Here is a 20043-nt window from a genome sequence, read left to right as displayed (position 1 = left end):
GTATAGAAAGTCAGCAGAACGAAGAGCGCTCGCGCGGTCTGTTTGGGATGGCTATTCCGAAAACGAAGTAACGTAATTGAAAATCCAATATATTTTGCCTGATAGCACATTTTTTCAACAAATATAAAAAATCTTAAAGTAATAACAAAATTTGGAACATTTCAATTAATGTTGCAATACATCCGTTTAACAAATATACACTCACACCTTTCTCTATAACAGAATCGAAACTACAGATTTTCGTAATATCCACCCAGCGTGTCTCGTCTCAGTGCCGATATGTTATTGATATAATTATGGATATGGATCGAGTGAGAGCGCACTCCGCCGCCACACAATAACGACCGGCAACGCAAGTTAGTACGACGTGTGACGTCGGCACCGGCGACACTGAACACCCCACTGAACTATATCGACTACATAAACGCTAAAGTTATTTCATTGACGATTTTAAATCCATAATTTTCTCTCTAAATCATTTCGACGCAGTCATTTAACACGTACACAGCGCTTCGATTCAAGCTAATTTGAGGCTCATATTCAAGGCATAATACAATTTTTAAGTAGAATATAAAACGACCATAATCATTAAAACTCTCGAATTGACTTTATCAATTCTCTTCAATAGATAATGAACATATCGATATTTAACATTTCATTTATCGATAAAATTTAATATCGATAACTATATCTTAATTACAAACTAAAAGCACTTAATTTATTTAATTTCATCCAATTCGACAATGATTTTTATACAAAATCATAGGGAATGATTATTTGGCAGACAACGGGACCTACTTTGAGTGCGCACGATCGCAGACAACACGTCATAGCGACTTCAAGGAACATTCACATCTTGTGGGGGTCTGCTGACCAACGGTCGAGTGATCAGTTCCTCGCCGAACACATTGGTCTGTCGTGGGCGGATCCGAATTAAATATAATAATACATCACATGCATTTGCACAAATCGATAGCACTTTATATGTCTGGTCCCAGTGCGTTGTCTCATAAAATACCTTTATATAAATATAAAACATATTGCAAAAAGCTCGATAGTTTGTCGGGTGACAGCCCTCTAGTGAGGTGACAAATAAATACCTACACGATATACACGTTAGGGATGAGCAAAGCTCGATAACCGCCGTTAACACTTACCTTATATACATACATATCTCCCGATCGTTGTATCTCATATAAATTCGGTGTTTTGAATCGTTTGACGTAGTGTTGTGATTACATCGAATATAACTTAAACATAGTGATGTAGTTGACACGAGTGGTTCTATCACAGGGTACAAAATGCAAATCGACACTTGAAAATCAATCTGCTGTAATGATTGCACACTCGGACTATAAACATGAATACAGCTCGTGCTAATTATATCGAGGCCGCGAGTGCAACAACGGTCTAACCAGTGCTAAGCAAGTACAGGTTATAACAAATCCTTATTTAGTTTGTAATAAGGGTTATAATTTAAAAGCTTAATTATAAGCCCAATCGATTTTATACACTAATATTAAAAAAATACTAAGATTTTTACAGTCTTATTAAATCAAGTTTGCACACCGTTTTTGCTCTAGCGGCTCCTCATGTCGGGTTTCACTACACTCGGAAACCCAATAACACTAACACACGTCGCAGTTCAGACTGTTCACATATCAACAACTATGGATACACAATGGATATTCAACTATTATAGGTTACAAGTATATGAAACATTGACAATTTTGTACAATTCGTTTAGCAAATATATGGGGGAGCGTGAACAACCTCGTACAGGAACTCCGTGCAACACTGGGCGGTAGTCTTACGATATATACAACGGAGGGCACACCGACAGTCACGACATACACTCCAACCGAACGACAGGAATGAGTCGCCAACTGTACGTCATACAAAATGTTTACATCTCAATGTAACACACGCGTGCGTGCGCATGCGGACGTGCGTGCGGCGCGTGCGGGCGCGTGTCCGTGGCGCGACTAGCCGGGGCGCGGCGCCGCGCAGCCGCATCACCGCCGCGCAGCCTCGCCGCCGGCCGGCGCGGGCGCCGCCGCGGCCACCGTCGTCGACACCGCCGCCGGGGACTGCGCAGGCGCCGCGCCCGTCGCCTCCGCCACCGGGAACGGCGTCATGTTGGCGTTGACGATGTTGGCGATGGCGTCCGGCGACATGGCGCTCATGGCTGTCAGCAGGTTGTTGGTGAGCTCCACCGACGAAGGGTCGTCCGCGGGAGGGGAGGACCGCTCCAGTCTCAGCGAACGCACGCCACATTCCAACTCCGCGACCGATGTGTCTGACAATATAAAAATCATTGTAAACAACATAATATCTACTAATATTTTTTTTGTAATCCTTGGAATGAGCATATTTCATGAAAAACTTACTCTATTAGATCACTACAGTCCAAGTGGTACAAAATATATTTTTTTATATTCATCGGAATGAGTCGTATTCCGAAGCCTAGTTTATATATAGTACTACCATAATTGTATCGGATCAACAAGTTAGTCGAATATCTAATGAATCGACATTGACCTTAAACTGCACCATCAGGAATGGTGTAAATATATATTTGACCCGGCGTGAAGTTGTGTATGTATCAGACACAGCGAGTACCGTCTCGGCGCGGCAGCGGCGGCCAGGCGGCGAAGTCGTCGTCGGGAGGGAACGCGTCCGCACCCTCCGCGCCCTCCGCGCCGAACGACGCCCAGCCCTCCGCACACGGCGCCCCGCCCCCGCCGCCCGAGCGACGCCCCACGCTACAACACATCCCACACATTATAAGTTTCTTTCTTTACAATAAATATTATACATAAGTAAATAGAACAATATAGATATTAAAACTAGAGCCAATTCATAAACAAATAAAATGCATAAAATTATATAGTCAGATGAATAAATTTTTGGTGGACGCAATAAAAACTGATAAGTTCAACAACAAAAGAAATCTGTCAATATGAAAGCCTCCACCTCTGTTGCAATCTATTTAAGTCAAAAGCAATGCGATACAGACGTGATGGCTGCGCGAGTACGTGGTGTACGGCGACGGCGGTGCCCACTCCCCCCTCCGGCCCCTCTCCCCCCGCGGCGTCGCCCTCCTCACCTTCGTCGAGGTCGTCGCCCTCCGGCGCCTCGTCCCACATGCTGACACACAACATTCACTCGTGTTTATATAACTAATTAACACGAAGCTTATTATAATTACAATACAGCGGCCATGTCTCGGCCGGTTCGAAGTTACAACACCAGCTCTATATATGTGTCGTGACTCGTGACAAACTTCAAGCTGGCCGAGACTGAGCAACTGTCTTCTACTCTTACATACTTTCTTAAACTGTATTCAAATTCTTTTGAACAAGCAATCTTCTGAAACTACTTATCAGCCTCCGTAAACTCTCACTAATAAGAAGCTATACTATATGACCGATTGCTACGGGTACTTTTGGTCACGGGAACGGATTTGTATTAGGAACAAAAAAAATGACAAAATTTCGAGGCTGCTCCGGCATTAAATTCAATTATGGGGAAATGACGTGTATTAAGAATTGAGTAATATGTGAATAAGTTTAAATATAGGATAAATGCAAAAATGTACACTGGATAAAATGTAAAAATAGCTAACACCAGCCCTAAACTAAGCCAGTAAAAAGGCTCTCAATAGATAATACAACAAAAATCAATTGTTTATATGATATCTCGCTAGTCGCTGTACTCACTCGTCATCGAACCTCTGGTTGGCGAGCTCCAGGAAGTTGTTCTTGGCGACTGCCATCTGAAAATATACCTATGTATAGTGCTCGTTCTTTTTGTACTACTAACTGATATCATTTACAAGTGAAAATGAGACTTTAAAAGAGTTCCATGTTATGTTGTATTTTCCAAAAGCCACACTAATTTTGGGTCGCTGAACCCGTGGAGTAAGTAGATAAAGTAAGTTCCATAATGCACTACAATAATGATTGTAGTTTATGTGAAAAATTTAACTAAACTGCTATTACGTAACTCCTTATAATATTTATAATATCGCATAACACTTTAGTCAAACGACAACGTAGCGTAACGCAACGGATAATGCGCATACGCATCCACCAATATCAGTGACAGTATGTACGGTGCAGTGACCTTGTCCGCGTCGAGCCCGAGACCGTCCGCCACGAACTCCGGCGACTCCAGGCCCTCGCTGCCGCCTCCCATCTGCACAACACACCACACAACATATTATTGATATAGTGATGCATTCAAAAAACATGGCTTAGTGCTAAATATTATAATTGCACTCGCCATATATTAACAATCTATCAGACTATAGAAATATTTTGCACGATAGAATTTTTTTGCAACTCCTATAAGCAAGGGTCGACAATGGAACACGTTACGACCTAATCTGTTATTAACTAAGAAGAATTGAATCAAATAGAGTAATGAGTGAAGCGGTTTGCACGTACATTGAGTTCGTTGATGTAGTCGGCGTTCAGTTCGTCGGCGAGCTCGTCCATGCTGGCGGTCGCCGCCATGTCGCACCCGAACTGCAACACAACAGTGAACTGAAAGTGTACGATATCCTTATACGGGACGACACAGTCTAAAGAGATTAAGAGTAGAATAATAATGCTCATATATCTACTAGTAGTATAATATGAGTTCTTATGATCCTAGCTGGGCAATACTTTGTGTACGTTTTTTCTTGAACGGTTTGCGTGAAACTGAATCTCCTATTATTATAGGGCGATATTAAGTTAAATATTGATGTTCTATTTATGATTCATATTATATTTTTCTTGACTCTAATACCCTTAGAATAACATCTATTCTGTAAAAATATAAAAAACTCACATCGTAGTTGGACGCAATAATGCCCTCCATATTCTCCAACTGTCGACACAAGATATATTAATAAAATACAAGTTTACATAATAAAATAGCATAATACGTATAATAAATATTGTGTAGTTACCTTGTAAATGATTTCTGGGGGATGATAGCCGCCCTGTGGAGAACAAAATATACAAATAAAGTTGCGTTGTTTAAAGTAATAACTCGACGATGTTGTATCTCGCTGATGTAGTATTTCCTCACGAGAATGTTTTGCATTTAGAAAAGCCAGTTGTAAAGTACCACGGATAAAATGAAATGGCAAGTGTAGAGTATCGTGAGTAGAGTGTAGTGTGTAGTATAGTGTGTAGTGTAATGTGTAGTGTATTATGTAGTGTAGTGTGTAGTGTAGTGTATAGTGTAGTGTAGTGTAGTGTAGTGTAGTATAGTGTGTAGTGTGTAGTGTGTAGTGTGTAGTGTGTAGTGTGTAGTGTGTAGTGTAGTGTGTAGTGTAGTGTGTAGTGTAGTGTAGTGTAGTGTAGTGTAGTGTGTAGTGTAGTGTGTAGTGTAGTGTTGTATGTAGTGTTGTATGTAGAGTGCTAACCAGCGGCGTGTCGTGGTGGTGCAGCAGCGGGCGCAGCGTGTGGTCGGTGAAGGCGGCCCAGCGCTGCTGCAGCGCGGGCGGCAGTGCGGGCGGCAGCGCCGGCGCCGCGCCCGCCGCGCTGCGCAGCGCGCTCACCAGGTGCCCCATGTCGCGGCGCGGCGGCGGGCTGCCCGCCGCACGGCCCGCGCCGGGCCTGCAGGCCACGACACCATTTCCTACAAAATACTTGCTAAAATATCTTTTAGGTGAAAAATATTATTTTTACCTTTTAGATTTGTATATTAAAAATTCCAGCAATGAGCCTACCGTAATACTTCGAAGAAAATAAAACTTTCCCGAAGTTTACCGACAGTAAAAAATGGTAAAAATCCGCTATATATTATACAAAAATATTAACATACAACTATAATAATTTACAATCCTTATTTTTTTAAATATAATTTCTAAAACTTCTCTTACTAAAATATGAATCATAATCTCAATAACAACTCAACCCCATCATAAAACTCATCCCGGTACTGACCTCTTGTTCTCATTCTCCTCGAAAGCATCCATGAGCCGCGTGAGCATGTCGCACTCCAGCACGAGATGTCGCGCGTACTGCGTGCGGTAGGGAGGGTTCTCGAGCGCGTTGCGGATGAACGCGGCCACCTCGCTGTGCAGGAAGTTGTTGTCCGGGTACTCGAACATGTCGAGCAGGACGCCCGGCGTGCCTGCTCACAATAGTTTAGTGTAGTATAATATCAACTAATAAGACGTTGCGTCTGTCCGCTATAAACGGCCACCTCCACCCGCGCCTGCCCCCCCACCAGTCCCACATGACACAGTGTGTACGTACCGAGCGTGAGCATGGTGCAGCAGACCTCGTCCCGCGCGGCGCGCGCGAGCTGCGCCAGTAGCGCGGCCACCTCCACCCGCGCCTGCCCCCCCACCAGTCCCACATGACACAGTGTGTACGTACCGAGCGTGAGCATGGTGCAGCAGACCTCGTCCCGCGCGGCGCGCGCGAGCTGCGCCAGTAGCGCGGCCACCTCCACCCGCGCCTGCCCCCCCACCAGTCCCACATGACACAGTGTGTACGTACCGAGCGTGAGCATGGTGCAGCAGACCTCGTCCCGCGCGGCGCGCGCGAGCTGCGCCAGTAGCGCGGCCACCTCCACCCGCGCCTGCCCCCCCACCAGTCCCACATGACACAGTGTGTACGTACCGAGCGTGAGCATGGTGCAGCAGACCTCGTCCCGCGCGGCGCGCGCGAGCTGCGCCAGTAGCGCGGCCACCTCCACCCGCGCCTGCCCCCCCACCAGTCCCACATGACACAGTGTGTACGTACCGAGCGTGAGCATGGTGCAGCAGACCTCGTCCCGCGCGGCGCGCGCGAGCTGCGCCAGTAGCGCGGCCACCTCCACCCGCGCCTGCCCCACCACCTTCTTCTTGCTGCCTGTCTCCGCTTCTTTGTCACCCTCGCTCTCTGACTCTACTGACTTCCCCTTATCGCCGTCTGATTCCTCGTCCTGCATAGATTAAAAATAAATTATTTTATAATATTAATAATTGCATTGTTGTGAGTAAATAAGTATATAAAACGAGTTATGTATAACGACTTCTTTTATTTGACATTACAAACTTTAATTTTGCAAGTCCGCATTCAATGGGCATGTCATTGGGCCATGTATGTATATTGTATTGTAGATATGCGTTTTGTACTCACGTCGAGGTCGCGCTGCGGGTCCCTTAGCAACGCGTTGTGCAATAAGGGCAGGTGCGGTGCGACCGCTAACTCAACGTCCACCTGATCATCGGCGCTCTCCTCCTCCCTGACACCAAACATGTGTATTAGTACCTTGGGTAAACGAGTCGTGGACTTTTTTTTCGTTTGCCCCCTGTAAATGAGTGAGTTAGTCACCTGGTGGTATGCGTGACGAATTAACATAATATTAACATTTAAAAATAAATAGTATCTCATGAAAGGAATTGTGAGTGGCTGGTAGACTTTTAAGGAAAGCCAAGCAGGCCTCGGAAAATGAGGATTACGAGGTTTTATTAATTCTGCGTAGGCTGCAACATTCGGGTTCAGTAATTCAAGGAGTAGAGATAATTGTAAATAGAGAGAGTAGTGGTATTGTAAGGCGTTACTCACGCTTGCGGCGCGTCGGGCGCGTGCGGCACGTCGGGCAGCAGCGGCAGCTGCAGCAGCGCACGCACCGCGCGGCACGCGTGCACCAGCGCGTCCCGCCGCGCGCGCCCGCCCGCCGTGAACGCGCCCTGCAGCAGCAGCCGCGCGCCGCTACTGCGCAGGCGCGACCGCAGCACCGCGCCCACGCACGGCCTGCGCAAACACACAACGCATTACCATACCCGTTCCACATCATTCCTAGGCTCGTGTTAGTATCGTGCAGTGGGTACCTGGCGGGGCTGCCGTCGGGCGCGCAGGCGGTGAGCACGAGCTCGGTGAGGAGCGCGGCCGCGTTGCCCGCCGCCGCCGCGCGCCCGCGCCGCCGTGCGCGCCGCGCCCGCCGCCTCCGCCGCGCTCGCCGCTCGCCGGCCGCGACCCTCTGCGCCACAAAACCACGTCACATGGCACACACACACTACGCATTCTACATCATCTCCGTATATCCCGTTACCTGTATCGGCGTGTGCCGTGTCACTACCGGTGGTGGTGGCGGTAGTGGTGCCGGTGGTGGTGGCGGTGGTGGTGCCGGTGGTGGTGGCGGTGGTGCGCTGGGTGGTGTCGGCGTCGGCGGCGGCGTCGCTGTCGTCGTGGTTGTGCTCGTCGCCGGCGTGGCTGAGGCGGCCGGCACTGCCGCCGCTCGACTCCAACTCCTCGGGCACGTACGAGCCGCAGATGATCTGGATCAACGCGTCCAGGAACTGGTGCTCGTCTAACCACTGCACATCAAAATATGACATCTATCAACAGCTAAACTTTTACCCTTCTTAGTATTAATCGTATAGGAAGTTTTGAAAAAATACTTTTATACCAGAAATGTTCAGCAACAATGCGCATAATGATAAAATCTAAATATTTTTCATACAAAAGGGTGGAATTTAGAATATAAATATATAAAGCGATATGTACACGAATAATAATAAAAACTATTTATTGTCCTATGTGACCCCTTAGAAACATTAATAACTCATTATCTTATTCACAAGGAAAAGTAATTGGAATAAGGAATACCTGTAACTTATAAAGGAAAATAAAGTTTAGAAATATTGATATTTATATCGTTTTGTGACTCATAAATATAAAGAATATTAATATTTCATTATATGACTCATAAAAAAGAACAATTTAGATATTAACCTTTCAAATGACACTCATGACTGTGTGAGTAAAGTTCAATGCCTATTATTTACAAACTGACAAATTCTAATATTAGTATACCTACATATTATATATTTGATGCTAACTTTATACCGAAAATAATAAAAATTATTGCAACAGTAAACATATATGTTTCCAGCCACTCATATCACCATTTCTTTGCATGCATGCACTCATATTTTAGACTTCATTAGAGAGATGATATAACCACTAGACTACTAATATCCAATATTTCTCTTCAAATTAATTCTGTCAACTACCTGAGCGTTGAGGAAGCGGGTACTACATTACAATTGGTCCTGCCAATATATTATAGCATTATGACCTTAAGCCTAGGTTTTGGAAGGAGTTAAATTGGAACACGATATTTTTATCGATATTGCTTTTATCTAAGTAGATTTTATAGCAGTATATCATTATTTAATAAACATCTTTGTACACAATTACTGGTGGTAGGTCACTCATATGTGAGAGTCCGTCTGGGTATGTACCACCACAATGTCTATTTCTGCCGCCAAGCAACATATGTCAGTCACTGTAGTGTTCAGGTTTGAAGGACATTGTAGCCAGTGTAACTACTGGACAAAATAAGACTTAACATCTCATGTCTCAGGATGGCGAACGCAGTGGAATACCAAACAATATTTTGTGATTCAAGGTGTTTGATGGTGTTTCTCCTGTTTATGGGCGGTCATATCGCTTACCATCAGGCGAACGACAAGCTCGTCTCATCATTCAAAGCAATAAAAAATAAATAAATGAAAATACGTTAGCATAATATAACCTGATAATAATTCTGTAAAAGCACAAAAGAAACTTGAATTATTAAAATAAAACTATTTTACGGATTTTATCGGGGTTTTTTATGTTAAAATTGTCTCCCGACGTTTCGAAGACTTGGCAGCCTTTGTGGTCACGAAGCGGACTGACCCGCAAAGTCAAAGTTACAGTATCTATCATTACACAACTTTTTATATTTTTAGCTGTTGGTGGTCCGATCTACGCAGAACTTGAATTACGGCTATTTATACCACACCGTCGTACATTGCTAATAAAGTTATATGACGGCTACAATACCCGGCTGAACTATCTGCTTCAATTACCACTAGGGATTGCAATCCGGTCCGGCGGATCCGGTCGGTAATCCGGCGGATCCGGTACGTTTTCGTTGCCTACCGGATCCAACAATATCACCGGATCCGGTGGCCGGATCCGATATATTAAGAAAAACGTAATTTCTCTTATCAAAACCGTGCGAAAGTACTAAAAACTTAAGAAAGAAATGAGCGCTTATGAAACTGAAGGAGATAGAGGGAAATACTTGTCTCTAATATATGACTTTTTGACTTTAGTGAAACCAACCAGTGTTGAAGCTGAAAGGGCTTTTTCGGCCGCTGGTTATATTTGCAGTTCCTTGAGAAGTAGGCTAAAGGATGATACTATTAATACAATTTGTTTTCTAAGAGCGTATTTCTAACAAGAAAAGTGATCTGTGCTGTAATGAATGCATGGGTATAGTATCCATAAGCTGTTGATTTTGGAAATTTTTATTTGGATTATAGAAGAATATGATGTTGATTTAATTTAGTTTTTATGAACAGGTTTAACTTAATTTAAACCATAAATAATTCACTGTTGTTTGTAATCTTTGAGACTGATTATTATATAATAACTGACTGATAATAATTATAAATAAATAAGAGTTGATTTTCGCACAAAATCGTTTCTATTTTTCCCCGTAGATTATTCCTTATATTATGCCATGAAGTTAGAAATATGCGCTATGTTGCACACACAAAATAATCCGGATCCGGCGGAATTCTCGCGATTCCGGCTGAATCCGGCCGGATTTAAGTTTGTACCGGATTGCAATCCCTAATCACCACCCTCGAATTTTTTCGTTCATGCATATATTTGGACTATATTTTCCTATGCCAGAATAAACATAATATGTATGACAAAGAACAACTCGTTGCAGCAGACGCGGTGTGCGATAGTTTATCAACATCACGTGTCGCCGTCGGTGCTGGCGGCGTGAATCAGATGGCGTGTATGTCTACACCAACCCGCCGTGGAGCGCAATGGAGTATCCTTCTTACAATATTTTATTATACATTTTTTATACAACTAGATTACAAAACCAAAGTATTGCTGATGAAATGCTGAAAGTGTACTGTTTTGTCGCATACGGCCAGCAACAACATTGCATACACAATGATGGTTGACTATTTCCTATACTCTCCCTATCAAGCCTGTTAATGTAATGAAATACATTACAATCTACTCCAACTATAAATGCCATTAATTCTTATCCAATATTCACATTATATTATTACCAGACAATAGCTGCTGTGAGGTATAATTCTGATTATTATTATCTGATAAGAGTCGCTTGATGGTTAGCTGGCCAATCGTCACATGGCACACATAATTACAAATATTTGTCAAAAAACATTGCAAAATGTCCGCATACAGAAATTTTTATCTTATTACTAATCTGTTTATAACACAGCAGTGAGACCGTTGCTTTAGGCAAAACATAGCATGTTATTGTTTATTATCTGTCCCAGCAGAACTATCTGTGTGGAATATTATTACAATTATTTACCTCGTCCACATCATATTATTGTAATTTATAGATATATATAGTCATAGTTAGTGGGCGGCATTTATGGCCTACTGACCAGCATACACCATTAAACATAATCAAGCTAATTTTGAAATTCACATTCAATAATTGAATGCGACCGAAATGGTTTCATTTTGTTTCCGGGATGAAAAAGAACTAACTCTGGGTCTCTTGCCTACTTTTAGTTTAACATAGTAATATAATCCACAATCCCTTTAAAGTTTATGTGGTTCACCACTACATAGTATAAAACAAAGTCGCTTTCTCTGTCCCTACCTTTGTATGCTTAAATCTTTAAAACTACGCAACGGATTTTGATGCGGTTTTTTTTAATAGATAGAGTGATTCTAGAGGACGGTTTATATGTATAATAACATCCATTAAATAGTGGAGAAATATTGCACACGTGCGAAGCCGGGGCGGGTCGCTAGTAAATATATATATGGCTACAGGAATGAACTCAGTTCTTTAACCCGTCATGACTTGTCAAAATTTTATTTTCAAATATGTACAGGTAGCTGAATGTTTGCCGCCAAACATTGACAGCTACGCGTGTGACGGAAAAATAACCTTATTATGTAGTATATAAGGTTATAATCCCGTGACACACGCAAATGTCATGTAGCTGTCTTGGCTCGCCGGCGAGCCACGAGAGACCAAGAGTTAATAAAATAAACCAAACCTACGTCTTGTTATGAGCAGTTTTTAATTTTTCATTAATTGATGGTTGCTGCTTAGTAACAAACACAAAAAGATGATACAATCTCAGGCTATCGCATTGAAGATATCAGCCTCTTATTGCTTAGTAAATAGTAACACATACTGTATGTATGTTCTGATATATTAGACTCACCTCCAGCACAATCTCACTGAACTGGTCCAGCCTGATGAAGTATTTGAAGATGTCTGCGATGGCAGATGTGGAGATGTGCTTCAACAGATTCGGCAGGAAGTCGCGACGGGAACGGAAAAAGTCCAACACCCGCAAGCACACTATATGGTACAGGTACCAGTCCTGTAGGATCACAAATTATTGTCGTTAATCATCACTCTATGTGGTGGTGGGTAGAATATAACCTTGTTCATAGAGAAGTAATTTCCTTGAAGTTAAAGAGAGGCACATTATAAAATCGATTGCAACTAAGGTATTTAATATATTGTTATTAACAATCTTTAACCTTGTGTCAGGCAAGGTGAGAAGTTGCTAGCAAATAACTCCAGTGAATTCCAATAAGAATCTAGAGTAATGGTCAAGCAAAATGCGAATTACCATATGTAAATACTGTAGTATGTAATAAACAATTCTATCAAAAGAAACTGATTCTTTTAAACATAATGCTGGTGGTAGAATATATTTTATTTCAGCCCAGATAACAACCCCTGTAGACAAGGTGTTAAAACACGCCATAATGGCCCAGGGAAGTGTGTCGCGTTCCGGGCCTCAGCCTGTTCCAACAGTTCCAACAGGCCAGCATATTGTGTAGACTACTGTGGATTAATCATATCACATTTGTCAACACTATTCGGACCCACTCCACTTAACAGCAGGTGCAGCAGGGTCACTTTGCAGTGTCTTGCTTTGTATAAACAAAAATACAACCCGACCTGTTTTGGGTTCCGTATAAGCAACATCTCTATAGTCTTGCTGAAGTAGGACGCCAGCAGTGGGTTGAGAGGCGGATCCCGCAGCAGGAAGTCACACAGTCTGTGCATCTGCACCTCGTCTAGGGACAGCCGGTCGCTGAGCATGGACAGGTGGCTGGTGAGCACCTCGCACGCCATGTTCGCGTGCCGATACTGCATTGCGAGCTCCACATTCCGCGGAGGCTCCTCTGTGATCAGGGTTATTAACTCCGCCAGGATCTCTGGCCGTGTGAGGCTGAAATATTTATCATATATTAGCAGAATAACTACTGTAATTGATGGTGGAATTTAGGCCAATGTTAAAGGTCAAACATCATAATTAATACAAGCTATAATTCTTTAACAAAAGGAGGTTCCTAGCATGTTCAGTGACAACACTGTAGACAAAAGTATGTCACCTAAATAAATATGTCATACACATTATACTATGTGCTTTCATTAGGAAATATTAGTAAGAAGCTTTGTATAGTAATTAGCAAGCAGAGATCCTAGGTTTGAACACTTAAAACAAATATTTATCAAATATTTATGGTTTATATTAACATTAGCAAAATACGAAAGAGGGATTAAGCTATTAACATTAAGTTGTATCACTTACATAAATTTTAAACCAGGGAACTTTTTCACTAAATAAGATTGGCACAATTACAAAAACAAATATGAAAAGTCAAATCACAGTAGAGTACATACATAGCATGTGTAACAATGACTTGCATATTGTTTACCTTGCGAGAGATTTAGTGCAAGCTGTTGTTGTTTTAACAAACAATTACATTCTTTAAATAAAACATTTAATCTAAATTGTGGAACAAAAATGATTTTCTCATGGCACCAGAACACCACCATGGCCTCATAGCTACACCATTCCCTTCAGAAGGGCAACACATCTATGATTTGCCTGCTCTTATGAAAGTTTGTGTGTGGTAGAAATAAGTTATAGCAGTCAGCAAACAACTTGATCCATTGTGTATAGAACCATAGGAAAACAAAAAGGTAGCCATGGTGTATTGACCAAATGATTGGGAAATTTTGCTTCCTGCACTACATTTGGGGCCTATTTACTAGGTCAAGCTATAAGTCGACATCTATAACATTAGTTGACTCATTTGTTGTTAGTGATCATACATTATAAAAAAATATATATCTTAGACAGACTTCATATGGTACTTTAAAAATCTATTATCATTACCCTGTGTATGATTATGCCCTGTATAATGTATGTATGTTATTTCCAGACATACTGTTCAGTTATATCAATCCATTTAATATCTGAGAATTTCATTGAAATAAATCTTTGTTATCAATGTCATTGATCTACAAACAAATCTAGATCAAATTGTACCTACGCATAATGTTTATACTCATGACACTTACTGACTTCTAATCTAATGTTATTATATTATACCCCTATTTCTCTTGAAAAAGGGTGTTTTTGGTTGTTATCCAATGCAAATAGTAAAGTACTTATAAGAAAGGAAATACTTTTAACTCTCAAAAACTACTATGATAAATAGAGGTCAGGGCTGCATTTATATTCCGTCGTAAAAAAATATTTTCATTTTCATTATACAAAGACTTAATATACAAATGTATTATTATATATTGAGATGACACATCTCTAATATTCCAACTAGACTGGTGGATATTTACATCAATACTGTGCAACAACTCACTATTTGACAAGAGCCGCATTGTCGGCCTTGCATTCCTGCAGGATGTCGTCCGCCTCCAGGACCTGGATGAGCGACACATTCTGGAACAAAAACCACAGTGACAGCACCCAGGGTACACATCACGGCGGCTCCGATGCCGCTAGTCTCATACTCCGCCACAAAACATGACACGAGGGTGCCCCGCACGAATGAAAAACCCGAGCCGTGCTGTACGAGACGAAAACTAGCCCAATCATAACCACTAAGACTTCCACTAAATACGTACCTCTTCTTTGAGAAGAAAATTCAACTCCCTAGCAGCAATATAGTTTCCACTCCAAAACATAATTAAAATTAATAAGTACTATACGTGTTATTATTATAAATCCATAGAAAAACTTATTATTTTACAGTTTTTAGCGTTTTGCGATAAGTGCAACGATCCGTTTTCTCTTTGACAGTTGTATTGCGGTGTTGCCAGTTGATAAAGATACGGTATATAATAATAATATGGAGTAATAAAACGTTCGGATACTAGATAGGTATGACAGAGCTGCGTATGGGAAATACTAGATATTTACAACGATACTGCTCAACCCCTGGGTTAAACAGTATCACAAAGCCCTCAGTGATAATTAGTAGATCCGTATAGTAACCGGTGGGAATGAAATTAAAGAATTTTCAAAAAAATAGCTTCATATCTAAGGCTAATTACCTATAGAAAGGTATCTTAGTCCAGATTTGAGCGCATACGGACAAAAAACCATACAACCGCTTGCACAATAATTGTACAATCATACCATTTTAAAATAAGTATAAAAAAAAACACCCAAAACCTCTTTATTGACTAGGTGCTGCACATTCCTGCGGTATCATATCTACGTTTGTTGCTGACTGCCTCGGTGGCGTAGTTGTAAGTTTACACGGTACAAGTACGACTGCCGCGCTGAGGTCCTCGATTCGAATCCCGGGTCGGGCCAAAATAACTGTGACTGGGTTTTTCCATCTTAAAAATTACTCAGTCGCAGCTCGGAGTCAGGAAGTGGGTGGTGTGATACCCCGTGCCTCGGAAAGCACGTAAAGCCGTGGGTCCTGCGCCTGATCTCTCTCCGGTCATGTCGGATTGCCGTCTCACTGGACTATGAGAGTGAAGGAACAGAGAGTGCACCTGTGTATTGCGCACATACTTGTGCACTATAATATCTCCTGCGTACCTGGCTGAGCTCCGTTGAGATTAGCCGCCGTGGTCGAAATTCGGCTAGGAGGGATTCATTCACTTTTGTTGCAAAATTTGGTGTTTACTGCACAATGTGTAAACGGACCAAATGATTTAAACTTCAACTAGAAAGAGACACGCTGTGTTACTCGACATCGGACTTTTCCTCATTTACATCTAAATTAGATTCATGTGTTGATATCGTGGATCTGAGATAAATTCAAAGAACGGAATTTATATTAGGTACAGGATTAATAGGTATAATATCTATACGGTACAGCTACTTAAAAAATGTTACAAACTCCACACTTAATTAATACACTCACAATTTCGAGGCAATAGCTACGAAATTAAATAGAAAATATAGGTGTTGAAATGTGGTCGATGCTCAATACGCATCTCTATGACCACCTGCTCTAAGGATTAATTATACATGGGACTTAAGACTGAATGATTTTCTGTAAAATCTTTAATTTATAAATCCTACTCAAGGAAAAAATATCTGGTAATAAAATTGCATATTTCCTTCAATTTTTATAATTATAATTATTATGCAAATTATACTTATAAGAAATTTTCCAACTATAAAAATCATTTCTTATTTTAATGGAATAATACAATACAAACTATATTATATGCATAATTATTTATTGTTTTCATATTTGTACAAGTTATCATTTAGTCCTGAGTAACTGCATGGCGAGAGCTTCCGCTTCCTGTACAGAGAGTGACGCTGATATATCTTGGACCTTCTTCAGCTTTCGAGGCGCCACACTTTCTTGAGGAATTCCTTTGCTTTCAACCAGTTTTCTTTTGGTGGGCCTGTAAACAAATTGAAAAGTTTTTAAATCATATAAAAAATACTACAAATCAATAATTCCACTACAGGAATGTAACATATTGTAAATTATGTAGAATGTGTATGTAATATAAACTTATGGGATATATGAAAAAAAATATGTAAGGTTAATGTTGAAGCTAAATTGTTGATAAATGTTCCTTGAATTTTAAAATAATACCCAGCAACAATATTAACTGGTGTTAGCCCAAACTTATTACCTAATTATAATTTGTTTTGTCAGTATTGGTTACATGGACTTAGTTTGTTTGTGATTAAAAAACCTACCTATGATACACTTCATCATCTTCTGATTCTGACAGTGCCTGTTCATTGTCTGAATCTCCATCATGTTGGCCATCAGAGCTTGCAGCATCAGTGTCATCTTTTTTGCCATATAACTGATCAGGGTCTGGCAACCAAGACAGATCAGGGCCATCAGATTCTGATTGTGAACCAAAGTCATCTTTCTCCCCTTCTTCATCCTTCTTTTTATTCTTGAGTTTACGTTTTTGCTCCTTGTGTTTGGCTTTCACTTTCTCCCTGAATCTAATTTTATCGTATTTGTCCTCTTCTTGTAAAACTTCCTTAGCTTTCTCAATGTCTATGCCTCCCACATTCTCATTGACAAACTGTTTAGCTAATTCTGATTTCACATCTCTCTTTTCATCAGCTACAACATCCCCCTCTTCTGTGAATGTGACCTTTGTGTTTACTTTAAGCTTTTTCTTCAATATTTTCTTAGCAACAGCTGCTTTAGTAACAGGTTTTGCTTTCTTCTTGGATGTACTTTGTTCCTCAACTGGAACCTCCTCTACGTCTATGTTCGTTCTCTTGACTTGCAAGAATTCATCCTCATCACTATCTGCATCATTGTGGAAATCAAATGTTACTAAGTCTTTTTTCTTTTGTCTTGGTTTCTTTTCAACTTTAACTTCAGCTTGTTCTTCCTCCTCATCTACACTGTGGTCAGTCTCCTCATCAGGATTGGCTTTTAATTTATCTATTACATCATTACTTACTGTCGCTTCTGACTGATTCTTTCTCGCAATAGCATTATATTTGTCCAGAAACCTAATTCTTGGTGGTACAATTAATCCAAGAGATCTAGCATATGCATCAGTATCTAATAATTGAATATTGAAAATTTCCTTATTCTTCATGAGAAACACAGACTTTACATAACTCACAAAAGCTCTTTGTGCCGATTGTTTGAGTTCAGTATTGTCAGACAATAATCCTTCTATTTTCCTTTGTGGTGCAATCACTTTAGATGGGTCTACAGCAATTTTATTTATAGGTATCTTGCTTTTCTTTAAGTCTTCTACAAGTTTCTCTTCATGTGGTTGGAGCATCAAAAGCCCTTCTCCTTTACCAAACACACCTCGAGCCGTGCGGCCAGCTCTGTGGATGTATGTCTCCACATTTTCTGGGCAGTCCATTTGAATCACCCAATTAACCCGAGGAAAGTCAAGACCCCTTGAAGCCAAGTCTGTTGCAAAAAGTACCACATTTGATTTCCTGCAAAATTCATTATAAATTTTCTCCCTTTTCTCCTGATGTAGTGTTCCATATAAAGCCAATAAGCTTACTCCAGGTCTCAGCTTACAGAACAGATCATAAATGTACTTAACTTGCTTGCATGTGGCCATGAACACCAATACTTTTTGTTTCAAGTGGTTTCTAATAAAAGACCACAGAATGCCAATCTTTTCATCAATCTCACACACAATGTAGCTTTGTTGCAGTGACTCCGGTGTCACTGTTTCTGCTTGCTCATGAGGAGCAACATAAGTAGGGAATGACAAACTGAGTCTAGCCAGATCTTTAACGGACTTGGTCTGTGTAGCTGAAAATAATAGTGTCTGTCTCTCAGGTGGTAAGTTCTCAATGATGGCATTCATTGTGGCCTCAAACCCCATGTCCAAGCACCGGTCTGCCTCATCCAGCACAAGTATTTGCAGCTGGCTACAGCTGAACAAAGGGTTCTCATCCATGTGCTGAAGCAGTCGGCCTGGAGTACAAATTAATATATTAATCTGGTCCATCCTTTTCCTCTCAAACTTTAGGTTTTGTCCTCCAATGATGAGGCCAGCTGAAAAGTCATGGAGGTGACCAATCTTCCTCAAAGTCTCATATATCTGGTAAGCCAACTCCCGTGTAGGAGATATCACTAATGCTCCTACACCATCCAATCTTGTCCATTTTTTGCAAAATAACTTTTCTAATATTGGTATAAGAAATGCTAACGTTTTACCAGAGCCAGTTTTAGCAGCACCCAAAATGTCTTTGCCTTGCAGTGCATAGCCAATAGCCTGTTTCTGTATCTCTGTGGGCGTTATGTAGTTATTTTCTTTCAATCCCTTTAGTGTCTTTTGGGACAGTGGGAAGTCTTTGAATGTTTTTATTTCATCGGGAACTATCTGGAAACAAAAGTGCATTTCTTTAGGTGTCTGGTTAAATATGAGTATAAATTATAGTATAATATAAAATAATGGGAAAATTTAATAATAATGTTTAAATGACTAATAAATACTTTTTAGTACCTTGTCGTACTGCGCCTGTAAATATTGTATAGCTGCGTCTTCTTCTACACTTTTTTTCTTCCTCGGTTTGTAAAGCTGGAATTTATTTTTCCTGCTTTGGTTTTTTTGGTTGTTCTTGTCGTTTTTCATAGTAAAACGTTGAATATAACCGCACACTCACAATTTTAGATTGTCGAAATTAACAAAATTTTTACACTTGAGCCCCACATGGGCTTGTTGACATGATATCTGTCATTTACAAAAAGGGGCTGCCAGTGGAAGTTACAAAATTTGTTTAGTATTTAATAATCAATGATTTTTATTAGGTACCTATAATTATGATAGTAAATATTTTGAACTCATTTCTCTATTTTATAAGCGGGATAATTTCGTATGCACAATTTTTTTATAGATATGATAGAGGAAAACCTTTGGCCTTAATGGACACATATTCTAGACTCAAAACTGAAATTGAGCTGGAAAATGCAATATTACTTTTTTTTCAATTGGTTCAATTTTTATCCAAATCCAAAGTATTAACTAGGTTGCTAGGAGTCTATACAGTTTGTGTATTTTACTTAATAGTCTGGCAAGCGTAACTGTACTGTCTCGTCACTAGGTTAATTATCGAGTATCGATTAAATAGAAATGGTGATAAAATTGATATAATAAACCTATAGGAATAAGAATGCGACTGAGGAGAAAAAAATTAAGACTAATAAATCCATATCATTATGTAATGAAATCTCAGAAATATAATTTGCAAACAACACACTCCGTGAGGAACGA

The 20043-nt window shown here is 40.7% G+C and overlaps 2 protein-coding genes across 2 annotated transcripts; both read right to left on the bottom strand.

The window, feature by feature from the left end:
• Positions 1–1978: 1978 nt before the first annotated feature.
• Positions 1979–15141, bottom strand: LOC115450030. The gene is given in 20 exon segments (XM_037440533.1): positions 1979–2299; positions 2623–2765; positions 2959–3150; positions 3723–3778; positions 4129–4200; positions 4452–4532; positions 4840–4878; positions 4961–4993; positions 5423–5615; positions 5946–6135; positions 6753–6933; positions 7131–7302; positions 7560–7748; positions 7826–7931; positions 7933–7974; positions 8047–8311; positions 12233–12394; positions 12985–13258; positions 14697–14776; positions 14962–15141. Coding segments are annotated over 20 exon segments (2814 nt in total). The 5' UTR covers positions 15022–15141; the 3' UTR covers positions 1979–2015.
• Positions 15142–16518: 1377 nt separating this feature from the next.
• LOC115450029 (probable ATP-dependent RNA helicase DDX10) lies at positions 16519–19531 on the bottom strand. Its single transcript, XM_030177936.2, has 3 exons — positions 19276–19531; positions 17018–19152; positions 16519–16713 (listed from the first exon to the last, which is right to left on the bottom strand). The coding sequence occupies exons 1-3, from the start codon at positions 19402–19404 to the stop codon at positions 16566–16568; spliced, it is 2412 nt and encodes an 803-aa protein (XP_030033796.2). The 5' UTR covers positions 19405–19531; the 3' UTR covers positions 16519–16565.
• Positions 19532–20043: the final 512 nt, after the last annotated feature.

Source organism: Manduca sexta, chromosome 19 (genome assembly GCF_014839805.1).
Source record: "Manduca sexta isolate Smith_Timp_Sample1 chromosome 19, JHU_Msex_v1.0, whole genome shotgun sequence".
Lineage (NCBI taxonomy): Eukaryota > Metazoa > Arthropoda > Insecta > Lepidoptera > Sphingidae > Manduca > Manduca sexta.
Note: the sequence above shows the minus strand (reverse complement) of the source record. Positions and strands in the feature narration are given on the sequence as shown.